This window comes from Coloeus monedula, assembly GCF_965178545.1.
Source record: "Coloeus monedula genome assembly, chromosome: 21".
In the NCBI taxonomy this organism is placed as follows: domain Eukaryota; kingdom Metazoa; phylum Chordata; class Aves; order Passeriformes; family Corvidae; genus Coloeus; species Coloeus monedula.
In genome coordinates this window covers 3,603,258-3,623,326 of record NC_138801.1, presented here as the reverse complement: position 1 = coordinate 3,623,326, position 20,069 = coordinate 3,603,258, and the positions used below count along the sequence as shown (strand labels likewise).

Sequence of the window (20,069 nt, the reverse complement as noted above, 5' to 3'; positions counted from 1 at the left end):
AGAGGCACATTAAAATCACCGACCTGTGGAATCATTTAGCTTGGAAAAGACCTCCAGGATCAACCAGCCCAACCATTAACCCAGTGCTGCCAAGCCCACCACTAAAAGAATAAGGCAGGGGATGTGCCCAGAGCTCCTGCAAGGGACAGTGAAACCCCTTTATGTCCCCAAAGCAGCTGTGGAGGTGGGAGAGGTGCCCCCAGCACATTCCCAGTGGGAGACTGAGGCTGGGGCACCCCTCTGCCAGGTCCCACAGTGGGTATGGCTGTCACCACACCACGACTGTCCCCTCCCCTGGCCACCAGTCCTTGTCCCACACAGGGCAGAGTCATGGGGATGAATTTTGACTCCCTCTCAGAGACACTGATCCAGCAAAATCAACTAGGATCCAGCCAAATGCCTCTGTAGTCCATAATCCACCCTTCAAGGAGGGTTCCTGGGGGCTTTTATCCTAAAGGAGGAGACTTCACCATAGCCAAAGCCACTGTGCTTCAGGCCAGCCCAGTCCTTTGTGCATCCCAAGGGAAAACCACCTCTCCATCCCATCCCTGCTCCCCTGTCCAGCTCCCAGGCTGCAAACTGAGGGGTGAGGGAAACCCAGACAGGAGCAATCTGTAATTTTCCTGCACAAGTCTGCTTAGTGGATCCACCACAAGGGCTCTGGAATCAGGACCTGGTCCAAAACTGCCCAGTCTCCACCATTATGAATAAAACCTCATTTCTGGCATTTTAATCCAAGCCTCAGTCCCGCAAACTTTGTAATTCCTCACTGACTGAGTTTTCAGCGTCATTTTTCAAGTTTTTATGCCCTTGGAAATGCAGAAAAAAGCCTGAAGCATTGCACAAGTTACTTGTGCTCCTTACTCACTTGAAAAAAAAAAAAAACAAACCAACCCTCCAGAAACAGCCCTACAGTAGTGCTGGTTTTAAAATATCTCACTTTGAAAGCACCTAAACCACAGCCCCTGAATCCTCTGCAAGCCCGTGCCCCAGCCAGGCAGCAGAAGGTCCAGAAGAGCCAGGAACTCCCTTCCTTAAGGGACAACCATCGTGAGAAGGCAAAGGATGTGACCCCAAAGAACCACCACAAAAATCCCTTTTCCCTGCAGGGTTCAGGGCTGGACATCCCCAAAACCCCCAGCCCCACAACTTTCCTGCAAACCTCTTTCCTGAGCTACCACCTGAGCTTCTTCTCAGAGCTTTGCACCCACAGCTGTCCCAGCCTGTCCCAGTTTACCCCCAAAAAAACCACATCTGGCAGCTCCCCAGGAGAAACAGCCCTGTGAAAACACAGCCCAGCAGGACGCCAGCAAACAAGTGTTAACCCTTTTCCCTCCCCCAGATCCCTCCTTTTCTTCTCCCTTTTCCATCTCCCGTTGGCATTTAGGATCCCCAGCCAATGGAACAACCACCGTGTCCCAGTCTGGCCGGGACGGACGGGGAAGTTGCGATCCCAGGACGGGCTGGACATTTCATCAATGCACAACTGGAATTTGCCAAGAGGCGTTTTAAGAGTCAATTCTTCACACTCCAGTAATTAGAACAATATTATGAAAGAAAAGGGCGGAGGGGGAGGGCAGGCAGCAGGGCTCTCACAGGGACTTGGCTGGAAGAGGAATGGGGCTGAGCAAACACCCAAAGTCAAGTGAGGCCCCAAGGCAAGAGTCCTTCACAGGATCCCTGCAGGTTGGACTTCAACCAAAAGCTTCTCCACTTCCCAGTTCTCCATTTTTCTATGCAGGCGTGGTTTTAAATGAAATTTCTTATTTCAAGATCAAATATGGGGCTGATGAGCCAGACCCAGCTGCCTTCTGTACCTCAAACACACCATCAAGGTCAATGGGGCTTTTCTGCTTGCAGGCCAACACATTCAAGATCCTGCTACAGACTCTCCTAGTGAGTAATAAATCTCTGAGACATCATTAAAGTCTAATCTCATTGAGCACTTAGTCCCAAAAAATCAGGTTCTCACAGAAGAGCTGTCACCCAGGTCTACAAAAATCAGAACCCCCTCCCCCAAATTGTTACATCATCTGAATATGCTTAAAATTATCTCTGTTGAAACAGGATGGAACATCCCAGCTGAAAAAGGAAACAAAACCAGACAAACCCACATGCTAGTGGATCCCTCTCTAACACCTCCCTGGCCACTGGAGCATCCTCTCCAGGGAACTAGAGGGCTCTGGTTGCCCTCCAGCATCCCACACTGGAGTGCCCAGTGCAGAGCCCGCACAGCCAGCTTCACTGGGGCATTTCCAGGGGCCAGAAAACTCAGTTTTGAAGAAAAACTCACTTGCTGTGCCAGTCTGGCCTGTGTGAGGACAGCCTGGGAGCAGGGCTGGTGTGTGGGGTTCAGGACACTGCACAATGGTTACTCAGAGCTGCTGAAAGTGGGACTCAGTCAGTTCAACTCACATCTGCGGCGAGCTGTGATCTCAGCCCTGCTGCTGGAGCACAGAGATCCCTTTGATAAATCTCTCTGAACAGGGACTGCAGCACCATTTCCGCATGAAAGAAATATATTCAATTTTTTTCAATAATCTTTGCAGTCCACTGGCTCGGAAGAGCGAGTTTCTCTCTCCTGCCGGAGAGCTGCTGCACTCCATCAGGCTCAGGTACGGGCAGGGGAGCTGCTGTCTCACACCCTGGCTCTCCAAGCGCTCATTTCAATCATTCCCTCAGCACCATCTCCAGTTGTTTTGTCTCTGCTGCGTGCCCTGAGCCGTTTGTCACACGGACACCCCTGAGATCACACTGCGCTCCAAATCCTCCCACTTTAATTCTCCGTGCACTCTGAAAGGTCTGTGTAAAGCCTGTGTAAGGGGAAGAAAATATCCTTTTTTTTTTTTTTTCCCTTGAGAAAACTCCACAAAGCTCCACTTTTGCATCCCTTCTCTGCAGAGATGTGCATGTTTTCAATCACATGCACGAAATCCAGAGTGTTCACCTGCATGGGAACCCCTGCCCCGTGTGGGGGTGACATCCACCCCACCTCCAAGGAATGCACAACACCAGCAGCTCTGGAGCTGTCTCCCTGCTCCCACGAGGTGTGGGATAGCAGCAGCTCTGCCACTGCTTCTCACCACTGGCTGGCATCAAAATTATGCCCAAAAAATGAAGCCTTGCCCCAGGATTAGGAAGGGAAACTCCACGAGGACGTGCACGCTGCTGGCTCCACCTTCCAGCCCGTTTGCACATCGCTCCTTCCCGAGGTACTGAACCCCTTTTTAACCAAAAACTTCAGTCCCAGGCTGTGAAATCCCCACCACAGCTTCCTCAGCCTCTCCCACACAAGCCTCACTCATTACAAGGAACGACTGCAAACATCACTCAAGTCCATGCTGGCTCAGGAATTCCTAAAATTACAAACAAGAGAGGCCTGGAAGGAGAAATAAGAATCCCTGACAAAGGCCACAAAGTGCAATGCCACATCATTAGCTTCACGCAGGCTGCGTGGTGGCTGCTGTCCTGCTACCATGATTATGCTCTAATCCCTAATTAGCAGGAAGAAAACGATGTGGAAGAGGGGAACTCTTGCTTCCACACCATTAACACTCGGTGTAAATGAACTTTCTGCAACAGCACCATCTGAGCCTCATTAAGTGGAGCAGCCAAGCACTGAGGGTGAGTCAGGGATGTTGTCCTGCTCCAGATGGGAATGGATGTCCAACCATCACCTCCCTGGTTTGGAACCAGGCAAGGAAAAGCTGGAAAACAAGGGGAGATTGATTTTTAAGATGTTCTTGCAGGTGTCTTGCTCATTCCAGCCTCCCCTGGGATGTTTAGAGAGAAGCTTTTCACATCAAATTGCTCCTGACCAGCCCTGGGATCCTGTGCTATCACCTGGCACCTTGCGTGCTGCACCCAGCACAGAAAGAGCATCCCAATACCCTGCAGCTCCAGGATATTCCTGGAATTTTCCACCCTTTTTACCCTCACCATCCTCTCCGCCCCTCCTGTGAGTGCACCTCAATGTGCACACCCATCCTGCAGCGGGCAGGTGGGAGGAATCACAAAACCTACAGGGAGTTCTTGAAGAAATATTTTAATTTCTGAAGGAAAAAGAGGGAGAAAAAAAAAAAATCCCCTATCTGGAAACCCTCCAAGAACAAACAGGCAGCCCATTCTGACAGCCAGTGGAACAAAACAGTCCAAGATGGTTTTTTGTTTCCCCTTCAGCTTTCTCCCATGAGGAAGCGTGGGAGGGAGATGAGGAGCCTCCCCACCATCCCTGGTTTCTAAAGCTGTCCCTGCCTGGCACAGTCCCCACACCCTGAAGTCTCTCCAAATACAGGAGAATCAGAGGAGAATTCAGTGAGAAGTCAGGGTGCAAACAGCAAACCTCACCAAGCCCACACTCTGCTGACACAGGTTTCAACACATTTGTGTCTGCACTGCTTACTTACTGTGAACCAAGAACACCTCCCTTCCAGTGAGGGACTTTCCAAGGTAAAACATGGATCTGGCAGGAGCATGGCAGGGCCCAGCCTCACCAGCCACAGCCCATCTCCATCTCCCTCAGAGCACCCGGTCCTGGGATATCCTGGGGATGGGACACGGGACACCCAGGCTCCTCCTGGCATCAGGATGTTCGTGTTCAGGTGTGATATTTCACTGTACTACCTTGCACCAACTCATCTCCGCCCCAAGAAAAATCACCATTTCCTACAGAAGCTTTTCCCCCCTCGTTTTTCTTTGCCCCATTTCACAGGGTGATGCTGTGCTCTGAGCACTGGGGATTGTGGGGTTCAGCCACTCCAGAACTTTCAGCCTGATGGTTTCACTTTTTACTAAACTGCATTTACACCCACGTGTTAATCTGTTTCAAGAAATGATTATTATTATTTGCAAATAATAATTATAATTATTTTAAAACAATTATATAAAAATACATTAGATATAATAATTACATAAAAGAAATAATTATTTTGTTTACAAAAACCAAAGCGTTTGGTATTTGTAACCTTGGGACAGTCTCATCATCGCTGCTGCAAGAGGCTGAAGGTTTTAATGAAGAAACAGAAGAGCTCATTACAGAATAAAAAATTCCTTTTATTCCAAGAGTCCCTGAAGTGATATTAGCTGGGATGTATTTCCTTCCTCTCCCAGAGCACATGATGCTGAACAGTTCAGCTCAAGTGATGAGAGATGCACTCACAGCACCAAGGCACACAAAGCCTGGCTTTGCCTGTTGGCATCTTGCACCCACAATGATGTTCACTGTATCATTAAGCCTCAAATACCCCATGACATAATCAAGGAGGTTCAAACAAAACCAGACAATAGCCAGAAATTGTTGGATCACCCAAAAAAAAAACCTGACATCTCCCCTCCCCACTTTTTGGAGACACACTTGTAGCTGTTTTAACACTCAGTTTTTTCCAAAGTTAAAAAAAAAAGTCCTTCTCTCCCTGATATTGTCTAAAAGGAGAACTCAAGACAAATCATGAAGGTACAAGAAAATCAATTTCATACACATTAAGGATATGCATTTATCCATGTCCTGATCAATACTTCGGATTCCTCGCACGTTAAAGCGCTTCCATCACTGCTCGAGGCCCAACAGCAGAATTCTCCCATCAAGGCTGTGAGAGTTACAGAAGATCCTGCCCACACTTGTTTGATCTGAAACATAACACCCCTTAGTGTGACCCCTTGGAAAAATACTGGGGAAAGCAGCCAAGAAGTGGGGGGGGAAAGGCAAAACTTCCCAGAATGAACATTTTGAACATTTCTGGCTTTTTCAGTTGCGCTGAGAAGCTGCACATATATAAACAATCTGGAGTTTCAAGTAGGGGAGAAAGGGAGGGGGAAAAGCAGAGAATTTGCCACAACTAAAAGCTGCTCCTGCAGGGAATCCCAGAGGGCCACCAGCTGCTGGGATGTGGCATTTCCATCTGCTCCAGCGTGACCACCAGGAGGTGACACCAGGGCCACAGGTTGGTGGCTCAGCTCCCAGCTGCCCCCCTGGGCACAGCCCAGGAGTGTCACAGAGGTTCTGGCCTCAGGGTGCAGTGAAAGATTAACTGGCTTTTATCAGCAGTTTGTTGCCTAAACAAGGCTTGAGGCTGTGGTGCTGTTTCTGAAGCCCTGAACAGCCCCAAACACACCAGACCCAGCCCTTACAACACCAACTGCCCCAAGCAACTGGGAAGATCCAGTCCCTACCACGGCAATGCTCAGAGCAGGGAGAAATTACCAGGATTTGGAGCCTAAAAATGTCCATTACTGGAGGAATGGCTGCACCACCACATCCCTCATGGCAAACATCACCCTGGGAATGGCCTTGGCACAGCACAGCCAAAGGCACTGTCTGGTTCGGGCTTGACTGGCCCAAGAAATCTGCAATCCTGTTCAGCATCGGGATTTCCTGCACACATTTGTGGTGTTCCATCTGGGAACACCTGCTGGACACACTGCACCTGCCAGCACAGCCCCACCAATGTCCTCAGGGTGACCAGGAGCAGGAGGGTCCCTGCAGCACCCCGATTCCAAACCATGACCTCCCAAGCCCAAATGAACCCTCAAACTGGAAAAAAGAGGGAAGAATAAACCCAACCCGTGCTGCACTCATCCCAATGTCCAAATCTCCAGAACAACTCCAGCAAGGTCATCAAAACACAGGTGGCCAAACACCTGATGACGAAACATCACCCACAGCTCCTGCAATGGGGGGTTAATTATCAACCCTGCACAGTCACAGCCCTGCACAGGCACCCAGGGCTGCCTTCCCCCCCCCCAGAGCTGAGCATTCTCCCTCAGCCAAGAACTGCAACCCCAAAGGCTCTGGGAAAAACCCTGGCGTGGGCACAGAATGCACCCGTGGCTCCTTCTTCAGTGGGGACAAAGTGACAGCAAGCACTGGGCAGGCAAGGGGTTAAAGTGGGTTTCTTCCAGGCAATGACACACACAAAAATCTCTCTGCAAGTCAGTGACTCTACTGCTCCCTCGGGAATTTGAAAAAAAAATACATCGAATATACACGCCCTTCTTTTGGAGAATTCTCCTCACTTCCCTCCCCACCCGCCGCAGTGACACAGCTATCCGAGATGTTCCCAGCTGCCACAGGATCCCCCTGGGCACACAGCCAATGCCACAGAGCCATCTGAGGAGCTGGCACAGCGGGCCACAACACGGGAAGCCCCGTCCGGCTGCCTGGGCCTCCAGGGATTTGTCAAAATAAGGGACAGGGCTGGGATGGGATGTCCAGCGTGGCTGCCAAGCGCTGCTCGCCGCTCCCAGACACTATAGCTTCATGCACTCTGTGGTTCTTGGCTCCAGGAGGTCAGAAAAAAACCCTAAAAGTCAAAATGGGAGAAGAGGAGCTGCTGCCACCACCAGCAGGTCCTGGGTTTGCTGCATTACAGCAGCTGTTCATCCGAAAGCTCTGCAGTTTTCACCTACCTATATTAATTCATATAAATCTCCCCCTTCTCTCTGCCCAAACTGTGTTAAAAAGGCACCCTTAAAAATACTGCTGCAGGGCTAGTGGTTCGTATGTGACATTAGAGATGCTGGAGGGAGGGGAATTCTCAGCAGAAAAAGAGAAACGCCAGCCACCAACTCTCAGTTATGAATCCCCTAAATAATTCTGACAGTGCTCCCCACCCTCCTGACTGAAACCGAGCAGAAAACGGAGTTTTCTGTCTCTCTGGCAGCAGGGTGGGGTGTGACACAAAGGGATGGGGGGGACTGTGGCAGCTGAGCCCCTCCAGAGCTGTCCCGACCCACCCAAATGGATGGCAAGGTGGGATCCCTCACTTGGAAAATTCTCCAGCCCCGGTGCTGGGGATGGAACTGGGGACCAACAAAGCATCCGGTGAGGACAGGCTGGATCCCTCCAGAGCTCTCCAAGAGGGATCCACACCAGCCCATCAGCAGGAGGAAGGGGACACCCTTACACTAAAAAACACCCTGAATACAATTTCTTTGAATTTAGAAAGGGCACCCATCACTTCAACTCTGATTTCACTCCCACCTCCAAGGCAGCTCTTGGCACAGCCACCGGAGCGTGCCAGGCTCGCAGCCACCTCCCCACCACCCACATCCCCTCCCTGGCACTTCAGACACACGAGATCAGCCATGCCAAGCCCTGCCCCAGCCACGCACCAGCAAAATCTTGGTGGGTTTAGCTAAGAGGGAGGATTGATCCAGACCCTGCTCCAGCTGTGAGGTGGGTGCAACACTCTCTCCCCAACCTCTGGACCAGAACCAGAGTGGAAAACACAACTTTAATCTCAGTATCAGCATCTCCTCCTCTTTCAGCTGACCTGTGAATCGCTTCCCTTTTTCATTTTTAGAACAGCATCGTTTCATATCCGCGGGGCAGGGGAGGGAAGACCCTCTTCTTGCAAAAAAAAAAAGCCTTTTTCAAGCAGAGCAAGAACTTCAAAAGGAATTCGGGACGATTAAATTCACATCAGGAGGGCAGAGAGGAGCGGGAGGCCAATAAATGGCACGCTCCACAGGTTTATGAATATTTGAACTATATTTCTTTAAAAAAAATAGTACATTACTGCAAGTTATTTAAAATGAGTAACTCCTTTTAATGAACCTGGCTACCATCACGCTGACTAATAGAGTAATAAAGAGTTTAATCCATATTTATGTACATTTTATGTCATTACAGTTGGTGCCAATAAATTAGCAAGTCCAATAAGAGTTTGATTTTATACCATCACTGCTACTAAATGTGTAACAACACACTGTACACGAGCATCAGCTTTTTATTTCATTTCTTTTTTTAAGAGCCAGGCTGTACTAACAGAGACTGGGCACAGCAACCCTGCAGAATCAGACCCTAATTAGGGATGAGGAAATATGAACTGGGGTTTTACTCCTGCATCCTGCAGCCACGGAGAAAACACTTCTGCAGATGCCACTGGTGACTTATGGAGAGCTCTGAGCCACTTTAAAGGGATCAAATTTTCAAAAATATTTAAGAGCCAATTGGTAGAAAGCAATACAACCACATTTTTTTAAAGGGGCATGGGTAGATATACAGGCACCAGCATCTGGGATCACTTCTGGAAACCTCTGTCATGAAACACAGCATGGCCCCCACCACAACAGGATTGCTTAATAACTGGACATGGGGAAAAAGAGCTGGCTGTGAGCAATTTCAACTGGCCATGAGCAACTGGAATTGGCCTTTGGGCTCCCCTGGGGAGCTGGGAGACACTGCAGACTGCAGGGAAGGTGACGCATGCATTTGGCAGGAGCCCATTCCCAGTGTCCCACGGAGCCAGAGACGGAGCTTTCACGCTCCAGTGGGATTTGGGCTGGAGAAGCCCACATGGTTCACGATCCCATTTCACCAGCTGTTACCCTGCTGACAGCAAAAAGTAGCTTCCCAAGCTTAAAACTCAAGGAAGAAGCAAACCCCACGCGTTCCTGGACTCCAGGAGCCCCCAGGCACAGTCGCTCCAGTGGGAGGGGCTCCATCAATCCCACGGCAGCTCCTCCTTGCAGAAGCCCTGGCTCAGGAGCCAAAAGGAGTGATGGAAACATGGAAACCTCTCTCAGAATAACAGCTGGGCAAGGCAAGACTGAGGCATCTGATTTTTCATCCTTTTTTAAAGCACCAGTGGTTTTCTAACACTAAAAAAACCCCGAAGATCCAAGGCCCTTTACGCAGAGGTTGGCACCACAAAAACGCCAGTCCCCGCCTTTCTCCTCGGTAATTACCCTCCAGCCATCCCAAAAGCTGCTGGTAATTGCTGTCCCAGTGGCCTTTTGGTTTGGAGGAGAGGAATAATTATCCCAGTGGCATCCAGAGGGGAAACACCCAACACCACTCCACCAAAGCCTCCCTGCAATTAATCGCTCGGCTGTTACTGTGCTCTGTCAGAAACTCCTTCTACATGGTCTAAGTGTCTTGTACCCAAAAAAATACTATTGATCTGAGGAGTGAATAGCTCCTGGAAGAATTTTTTTGTGTGTGAAGTCTGTGTTTGGCCAGTGGGGACGTGGATTTGAGACTCCTTTTGCTCTCGCCGTGACTCAAAACGGAAAAGGAGCTCTGGTCAACAGCAGATTTTTCCCTGTTTATTTGCTTTGCCACTGCTGAACACAGATCTGAGGATAATGTGGGAATGAAAGGTGGTGAAGACAATGGGATTGTTTTGACAGGCTTCCAGAGGGATTTAGGGTGGTGCAGAGCTGGACAGCTGATACCTTCACCAAGCTGATAAAAAAAAAAAGAGCTTTTTGTATAGACAGTCTGCTTCCCACATTTTCTGTGGTTGGTTGAGGATGACGACAACATTGAAACAAGCACGATGCAGGCAATAAAGCACATTTGGGTCTCTTGGAAGTTTATGACACATTTCTTTCCCAAGTCTCCAAAAAAAACCAGATTGCCATGAGGAAAGAGGGAGTGGCCAATCACCTCCCCAGGTCACAAAGCTGAATGCACCCCCAAAAAGTGAACAGGGGGAGGGAAGAGCTGTTCCCTAAGCAGACCAGAAAGGAAATCAAACTCTGCTCGTCAGCTGATGTGCTCCAGCAGTGTTTAACACCAGGCCCTATTAACAGGCATCAGAGGCAATCTGAAACTGCACAAAGCAAGAGACAATGTGACGAGAAAGCAGCATTTTAATTAGCAGCAGTTCCTTCCCCAGCCCAAAAGGTTCCTTCTGTGCATTCATATTCCCAGAACAACAACTGCCTCCTTGTATTCCATAAATCAAAAAAAACCTCATAAAACAAGGCACTGCAATTGCACATTCCACATAATGGTCCAGAAATAAATTAGGCAATAAATATCAAATAATATATCCCCATCAGCAGTGAAAATCTACTCCTTGGATAATCAGAAGGGAAGATGCCTTCCAGCAGCTTATGTCTGGCAGCTCGAAACACGTAAAACAATACAGAACTTTAATAAATCTTTTATCACCTTTTCTGCTGAAGAACATAGCAATTGTCCTGGGTAATGGCTTCCCTGAGCCCTTTATCCATCAGCCCTGATGCAGCTGGTGTCAAAGTCAGGGGATCAGAACAAGAGCCACTTGTCAAAACCAGAGTTATCCTTGTTCAGTGTTTGGTGCCAACTATCACCTACAGCAACACGTTTTTGGGAAGCTCAGGGCACTCATTTCACCCTGCCCTGAAACTCCCTGACCCCACAGACACTCAATGGCCACGTGACGAAAATCAGAGGCGATTTCAGCAAAGTTATTTTGCTCTGCAGAGGTGGCAGCGGATGGGGAAGGACTGTGCGAGGTGTGGACCCTGTGCAAGGTTTGATTCCAATCAGAAACACATTGGACACGTCCTTTAGAGACTGATCCCGGAGACTTCTCAATCTAAAGCAGAAAGCCTGAAGGCTTGGTCTCCCTCCCTTGAGGACACAGCAGAACCAACCCCCAAATATACCAAATCAACCCCTAAATACACTGAGGACACAGCAGAATCCTAAACACACCACGAGCATAGGGGAACAGGATCCAGGTTAAGGATGCAGAAGCTGCTCAGAAAACCACAAAACCTTTGTATTTTCACCCAAAACCTAGAGCACAAGCCCAGGGAACAGCCCCGGTGCCAGACTCATCCCTTCCCAGGAGCTCCAGAGTTAAGCCTTACCTTTCCGAAATCCCGCACATCGAAGAGGTCGAAGGGATCAAAGAGGTCGCTGTTCCTTAACCCAAACTTGTCGTGACACACTTTTAGGAAGGTTCGGATGTTCTTCAAGCAGAGAAACTAAGGGAGAATAAAAAAGAGAAAAGGAGGGGAAAAGTGAGCGAGACAGGCACAAATTGTAACTGAGATTTACCCAGTTCGATGCAAGACAAGTTAGCAGGGACTGAGAAACTCGCACTGCAAAGCCAGGCAGGAGTTTATTTGTTGTTTCTGAGGATGTCAGGCTCTGGCTGCCCTGCGAGGGCTCCTGTGTTCTCAGCTGCACACCAGGAACACAACGCCCCTTTGACAAACAAGTTTCTCCCAAGGTAACGCTGCAGAAGGGCTGCAAAACTCAAGCCAGGACGTTTCCCTTTCAAGGTCGAAGGCAAAGATAAATTACAGCTGATGTTCCACAGAAGCCCAGTGTGGAACGTTTTACCATTTCCAGCATGATCCCATTTGGTTCCCTACAGAAGGGGCACGTGTTACAGCAACAGGACAAGGGGGGATGGCTTCAAACTGCCAGAGGGCAGGGTTCGATGGGATGTTGGGAAGGAATTCCTGGCTGTGAGGGTGGGCAGGCCCTGGCACAGGGTGCCCAGAGAAGCTGTGGCTGCCCCAGGATCCCTGGAATTGTCCAAGGCCAGGCTGGATGGGGCTTGGAGCAACCTGGGACAGTGGAAGGTGTCCCTGCCCAGGGGTCAAACTGGATGATCTGCAATATCCCTTCCAACCCAAACCCTTGGTTATCCAGCATGGTCGACTGGCAGAGCAACATTAAGTTTCTCTTTTTAAAAATCCTGTCTTTGGCTATAGCAATAGAAGGTTGTTTATCCACAATCATCAGGGATTCTGAAGCCTGAGGATTCCAGAGGGTCTCACTCCAACGGTGCTGCCTGGCAGCACAGGGGCTAAAGAAGAGAGAAATAAAAATCTGCTTCTTTTTTGCAGCTGCGTCACCTACACCCCTCATCTGCTGAGCCGGCCAATGAACTTCCCTTCCTTCTGCCTCCTCACTGCAAAATCCCTTCAATTTATCACTGTATCTTTAGGCAACTCTTCACTTTTTCAGCAAATTCCTTACAAATACCTAACAAACATGTTAGAATCCTAAGGAAATCAATCCATTAAAGGGGTGGATCACCCCCATGGGATCAACAGGCAGAGGAGCCAAGCTGCCTTTGGGTGGATTCCCTTGGCCTGGTTTTGTCACATGGCACAAAATCTCGGTTCCCCGAGCTGTCATCAAACACACCCCATGTAAAGACACCACTTGCAAACTTCACCTAGGGTTCAAAGCAAAAGAAAATAGCTTAATTTTCTCTTAATTAAAAGCATCAAAGCAGAGTCTTTGGGGCTGTGGTATCTCCGGAGCCGTGGCCCAGGCGCAGCTCGTTATCGCTGCTTTGGGGATTAGGCACGAGGTTTCCAGCCATGGATTAGCAAAACCACCTCATTAACAACTGGCTGCTTCACCTACACAAAGCAAGAAATAACCTTTTACCCTTCTCCCCCACGCCACGGGGCCAGCGAGTGACAGCAGAGCTTCCCCAGCATGGGAGGGTGGCACAGGACAGTCCCATCTCATCAGAGCCTTCTCATGGGACAAGCACGTGCCAGAGGCAGGAATTGCAAACAAATCTGGTCTTCTAGGGCATTCCTCTATCTCACATAAACACTGCAGTAAATGTAAGTGTCTAGGCTGTGAGGTTTTGTTGGTTTTTTTTTTTTTTTTTGGAATTGCTTTACAACCTCTCTTGCTGACACAGGTTATTTCATAACTTTATCTCCTGGGTCTCTCCAAGAATTTACACCCCGGGCTGTGTGTGTGCTGCTTCACTGCAGTCCTGCTGATCCCAAAGTTCCAGCATGTGCTTATTTTAAATCCTTTTTAAGCCTCCAATTTTGAAAGTTAACAGCACAGGGTGCAGCCACAATTACACACAGCAGGATGCAAACTCCCTCTGCAGAACCGCCCTGCACGTCTGCAGCATTCCCTCCCCAGCTCCCGCTCATCCCAGCACCGAATCACACACTCAGAATCACAGAATGCTTTGGGCTGGAAGGGACATGCAGGATTATCCAGTCCCACTACTCCAGGCTGCTCCAAGCTGGCCCTGGACACTTCCAAGGATGAGGCAGCCACAGCTTCTCTGGGCACCCTGGGCCAGTGAAGGAGCCAAAGCTGATTTTGCTCATCCAATTCAGATGTGGAAACCACCTCGCCACAGCTGGTAAATGAGTAGGAGGCCCCTGCCACAGCGGCAGTGTCCTCCTGCAGCCCCAGGTGACATCAGCAAGGAGCCACCACACCGCCAGCCAGGCCCTGAGCGCCAGCAGGTGACAAACACCGAGGAAAAAGCCATATTCTGTTTAAAGAGCTGCTGAAAAAGGCCTGATGGAAAACACAACAAACACAACTAACCAGAGCCCTCCTCCACCAGCGAGGAGCTGGCAGCAGAGCAAGGCCACCACGCTGCCCACAAGAAATGCCACCACTCAGGATGACAACTGCAGGGGGGTTTCACCCTCTTCGAGCACCAAAAGTCCACGTGGGGACACCCAGTGTGGGTGTTGGTGGCACAATTCACCCCTGGCACTATTTCTGTGGCAAAGTGTCATCTTGTGCTTTTGATTTTTTCTGGCATTTCAGGGTCGCTGCTGATGGGAGGCGATGAATTCTTGGCTCAAGACTGTTACTCAATGGCCACACGTTAATATTAGCTCCAATTTAATATGGGCTGTGCCGAGGCCACTTTACTCACCAGTCAATCACACCTTTGGACAAGCAAATGTTTCGCAGGAGAAAAAAAGAGAGAGAAATCGATGTTCTCCATGGGGCTCATTCAGCACCTGTCAGGCCCAAAATCAATGGTGTCATTTATCTGCTTGGAGCCTGGCTGGCGCTGAGCAGGGCCCTGAGATCTCCCCTGGTGCAACACCAATTCCAAGTCGTGCCACCACCCAACAACCTTGGGAGCCACCAGCCGTCGCTTTTGGGCACAGACACCATGCTCAGCTCTGGAAATAGACCTGAGAGCCCAGCAAATTCCATGGATGCCAACATTTCCAGGCTCCAGAACAGCCACGGCATGAGTCCTTGGGTGGGGAGAACATCCTGGGCACTGCAAAGCTCATCAGAGAGGGAAGAGGCGATTGGAACAGGGATGGGATTGTGCCAAATGGAGCGAGAAACTCATCCGGTAAAACCAAACGCCTTGAAGCCTGATAATAGATGAGAAAAGCGTGGTCAGCTCTGCCCCAGCCCTTGGAAGGTTGTGAAGAACCAGCACTAGAGAGAGGCAGCAGAAGGGCCCCATCACCTGCGCTCAGCCAGTTTCACAAGAGCTCCATTTATTTTTAACCACTCTGCAAAGTCATACAGTGAATAAACTGCTCTTAACTTCCACTGGGAGCCCTCGGCCACCCTGCTGGCTGCACAGGGGGTGGCAACAGCCCCAAAGCCTGGGACGCACTGGGACCTCCTCAGCAGCTTCTGGGATGCTGCTTTTTAAAGAAAGGTTTCACGATTTTGTCTCTTTTACTGGATTCAGTGAGTTTAGAGACTCCTCAGACGATCACGGCGCATCCGAAGGGTTGTGCCGCTGAGTTTTTGTGCCACTCAAACTCAGAAATGCACTGGAGATGCCTTCAGGCGAAGTCAAAAAAGGGATGATTTGGCACTTGGGATAACTCCACGTTGCACAGGGACACTGGGATCCCAGCAGGGCCATGCCCAGCCACCCCACAGCAGGAAGGGCAGGTCAGATGTTTCTGCAAGTGGAAACTCCAGCTCCGAGGGTGGGAGAGGAGCCTGTGGGAAGGTGTGGGTGACTCAGCCCCTCACCCCTCCTCACACCCCGACTTCAGGCCCCTCCCTGCAGTCCCCGAATGACTGGGCACCCGTGGCACCTGCGCTGCTGAGACAGGAGCCATTTCCAATGCAAATTCATCAGAAAAGAGCCAACTACTCGAGCTCCTCGTGGTGGGTTGGAAACACTCCCCAGCCCCACAGGCTTGAAGGCCACACATGCTCCTGACACCCACCAAAACTGCTTTGTTAAAGGAAAAAACGCAACCATTTTGGTTGGAAAAGGCCTCTAAGATCGAGTCCAGCACTGCCAAGCCCTTCACTAAGCCACGTCCCCAAATGCCACATCCACACCCCACTAAATCCCACCAGGGGTGGGGACTCCCATCACTTTCACTGACAAAAAGCTGGAGAATGCAGCAGCAGTTGCTCAACAACCAAACTGGGATCCCCGGCGGGGTCTGAAGGAGCATCAAAGCAGCCTCTGCTCCTTACACTTGGGATGGCAAAAGGGAAGGACGTGCAAGGCTTGGGAATCTCCAGGAGACTTTTTAAAAAATGCCATAAAGCACAAGAAAAGGAAAGAAATGAGGAGGATGATTTTGCCTGGAAGGGCAGGAACATCCAGCAGCTCACAGCGTTTTGGAAAGGTCCTTTTGGAGAGGGGCTGGGGCTGTGGGGGGAGCACACAGTGGCACACAGGGTGGCCGGGCACGCGGCCGTGGGCTTGGAATGTGTCCTGCAGCGTGCAAGGAATGCTGCAGCTCTGCTGGGGGAGATAACCCCACTGATGAATGACGAAAAGGACTTTCTTTAGCACTTCCTGGCTGTGATGTCAGATTTCCTCTTATCTCACTGCCGGCACCGCTCGAAAGCACCGGGCGAGAAGTGAGTCCTCAACGGGGAGCTGGGAGCAGCTGCTGATCACAGGCTCTGCAAACGGGCAAGGGAGGCTCTCTCCTTGGGAAAACACATCGTTTACAGCGGGAAAACAGGTGCCCCATGGCACAAACCTCTGCAGAAAGCCAAAGGATGCATCTCTGAGCCACGGCGGCGAGTCCCCCTGTGCTACTCTGACATTGCAAAGGGGCATCGAAACTCCCTTGGCTTCCTCCAACATCAGGAGTGGGGAGAAAGTCCAAGAGCATCCAGTGGGAGCTGCAGGGCTGCAGCAGCATATGGCAGGGGTTGGGATGAGGTGGTCTTTAAAGTCCCTTCAAACCCAAACCATTCTCTGATCTACAACTGAAAATCACGACCTGTATCTGATCTCTCCAAATGACTCTGCCTCATCCAGCTCCCCTCCACATCAAGGGCTCACCAGGACAGTTTTGGGACCAGCAATGAGTCAAAAGCACCAGTGGAGCTCGTATTACCGCCCCCAGCAGCACCAAATCTCCTGTGGCTTTGTTCCTCCCGGCTTTGTTCCTCCCCAGCTTCGCCCCATTGTCTCTGGTGCAGAGACAGCACAAAACCTCTCTGCAGAGAATTCCCCTCCACATTTGGATTCAAGTCGCAGCTCATCAATTACTTCAGATGGACAGATTAAATTTCAGGTTGTTGGACAGCAGATTTATCTATTGAGAAGTGAAGAATGAAATTATTTCTCAAACAGTTTAGCACTATTATTCCCACCCCCCCCTCTTTCCAAAGCCATTCTAATCGCTGAGCACTCCAGGGCTGGGCAAATTCCACTTAGGAAGGCTGATTAATGAGCCTGAAACACTGATGAGGGCTGACCTCTCCACAGCTTCTCCCTCTCACATCCATTCACAAGCACGATTTATCCCTAGGAAAGCACCTCAGGGAAAGCAACCGTGTATTTTAGCAAACACCCACAGCTGGGCACTGGGAAGACTGGGGAAAACAAAACCTACAGCAAGCAAAGGTCCTTCCCAGGGAGGAGAATCAGCCAGAGCTCCGGGGGGATGCAAAACGCCTGCACAAGCTCACCAGGAGCTTCCACCTTGCTCAAGAGAAACACACAGGCATCCAGCAGCAGACCAGGACAGGCTGCCAAGCCCTGCTCTGGTCCTCACACCTTCGCTCATCATCGCCCTGGCACGGCTCAAAGGGACAAAGATCCCCCAGTTACCCCATAGGAACTTCCCATCACGGCCTGTGGGCTCTCAAAGGGAGGAGGTCTCTCAGTAAACAGTATTAAACTCATCAACTGGAAACCAGAATGTACAAAGAATTGTGAAAATAATTTAAAACTACAAAATAAAATTAAGAAAAACAACAAAGAGAGGCTCTGGAGTAACCTGTTAAATACTCAGAGGTCCCAAACCTCAGCCCCAGAGGCAGAGGACATTCTGAGTGGGCTACTGTCACCCTGCCAAGCCCAGTGCTCCAGGAGCTCATCCTATTTTATCCAAGGGAGGTTTTCCTGACTCCTGAACTCCTCCTGAGGACTGCCAGGTTCGTTTCCTCCATGAAATATGGAAAAAAAATGGAAAAAAAAGGGCTGTGTGGCTAAACCCCCATCAGGCAGCTGACAAGTCCAAGATAACTCAGGGCTGGAGGAGGGGTCAAGGATCCGGTGACATCCGTGAGCCTGGAGGAGGGAAAAGACGTCACAGGCAAGCCCAGATGTTTGTGTGCTGTGAGGAGAACTTCCACCAGCAGTGATGACCTCCCCAAAGCCCAAAACCACTCCCTGGTGGCAGGAGAGGCTCTGAGAGCCCGTGCCAGGAGCCAGCAGATCCCACATTCCCGGGGGAGCGCTGGGCTCCGTCCGTCTGTCCATCCAGGGGTCACCCCATGGCACGCGGGGGCTCTAAATGAGAGGAAGGAAGCTGCAACTTCCCGAAGAAAACGCTGGACCTGCTGCTGCTGACAGTACTTCCCTCCTTTGTGGAGCCCTCCCTGGCCTGCAAACGCTGGGAAAGCCGGAATTGTTGAGGTCTTAAGGCTTTAACTGCAATGCCTGGGAGGGTTTCACCCATGGCGCTTCCAAGGGCTGAAATTCCCCCAACCACCCCAAATCCGGTGGGTCCAACAGGTTGAGCACTGCTGCAACCCTCAGCCACAGGTCTGAGGTGTGTGGAACCCAAACCCTTCCCACTGAGGTTTTAGAAAACCCCGGTCAAAGCCCTGCGTTGCTGATCGTACACAGAGGTCGATTTTTTAGGGTGTCCCTGAGAGATCTGCAGAGCCAATCCTGGGAAGAGCAAGAGCTTCTGGCAAAATCAGGTGGGCACAAGCCCTCTCTGACAGCCCTGGTCTGGCAGCAGCTCCTGGGGGATAGATGGCAAGGCAGGGAGCAGAGGTTTTGCATCCCTGAGCGTGGGAGAAGCACCAAGGGTCACCAGCCTGCTCCAGAGGAGAGACCCAGAAACTTCCAAGGTTCATCAGTACCACAGCAAATCCATCCAAGGTGGTTCTTTTGGGCTTTCTCACAGAATCCAGGAATCTCAGACTCCTGCATCCCAGATCTGGGTGTCTCCACAGCACACTGACAAATCCAGGCTGGGCTTTCCTGAGCAATTGGATCCGAGGCTGCAGAAAGCCTGGGAGCAGGAGAGCTTGGAGGCATTGCTCAATCTGCCCACATGTGGCACCCTGAATGGAGATTTCCCTTCCACACTCCTCAAACCCAGCCTTTCTCTCTTCTTGCTGGAAGAAATGCAGCTCCCTCAGGGGAGCTCAGTTAAAATAGGAGGGGGAAAAAGAAAAAAATGAAAAAAAGAGATGTCGTAGCTCATACTGTTGTTGTGAAGTCCTAACTGAGGATCACACTTCACTCTGAAAACACGACCACAGATAAGAGATGGGATATGTGAAAAATAAATCCTGATGAGAGGATTTTATTCTCAATCAAGAAATGAGATAACTCCGTGCGTGGGAAGGCTCCTGCAAAGAAAACTCAAAACATTTTGGCCAAGCCAAAGCTTTGAGACAGGACTTGACCTGAACCATGACAATCAAATTATAACAGACCACTCAGCTGCTCTTGAGGAAAAGGAGGAATTGTGTAAGCCCAGATAGAGTTACACTGCAGTGCTGCGCTTCCAGGGAACTTTCCAGGCAGGCATTGTCCTCCTGCTCCTCAGGCTGGCGCAGGGAATGGAACCGTGATGAACTTCTGACAGGGCAGCGATGAGAAAAGCTCTGGTGCAGCTCTGAGATGAGTCAATAGCAGCCAAGTCAGCAAATCGAGCCCTGTCACGTCAGGCATTCAGGGCAGGCAGCAGCCTGCAAGCCTGGGCTCATTCGAGACATTCACACAACTCATTTTTGTCTCCTGAAAACCAAGCTGCCCCGTGAAAGTGCTGAAGAGCCAAGCTCTGAAATGTCTGTGAACCACAGAGTGGGACTGGAGGGTGCCTGCAACAGGAGACCCCATTGTCATTCATGCAAAATTGTCAAAACAGACAGTTAAATAATAACCAAAAGTGTAAGGTGAATTAAAAACCTTTGCATCAGTTATAGAGGAGCCCCGTCTGAGCAGATTTTAAGTACTGGATGTGTTCAAGGCCAGGCTGGATGGGGCTTGGAGCAACCTGGTCTAGAGGAAGGCGTCCCTGCCCATGGCAGGGGCTGGAATCTGATGAGCTTTAAGATCCCTTCCATAAAATCTGTGATTTTATGATCCCCAAACACCCCTGAGCTGGCATTAGACAGAGGCACA

General features: G+C 50.3%; 1 protein-coding gene across 2 annotated transcripts in view; it reads right to left on the bottom strand.

The window, feature by feature from the left end:
• VAV2 (vav guanine nucleotide exchange factor 2) overlaps window positions 1-20,069 on the bottom strand; it is a 122,599-nt gene that overhangs the window by 82,945 nt on the left and 19,585 nt on the right. For both annotated transcript variants that reach the window (XM_082295297.1, XM_082295298.1), the window contains exon 2: window positions 11,587-11,703. In XM_082295297.1, the coding sequence (XP_082151423.1) occupies window positions 11,587-11,703 (117 nt within the window). The remainder of the gene's footprint in view (window positions 1-11,586; window positions 11,704-20,069) is intronic.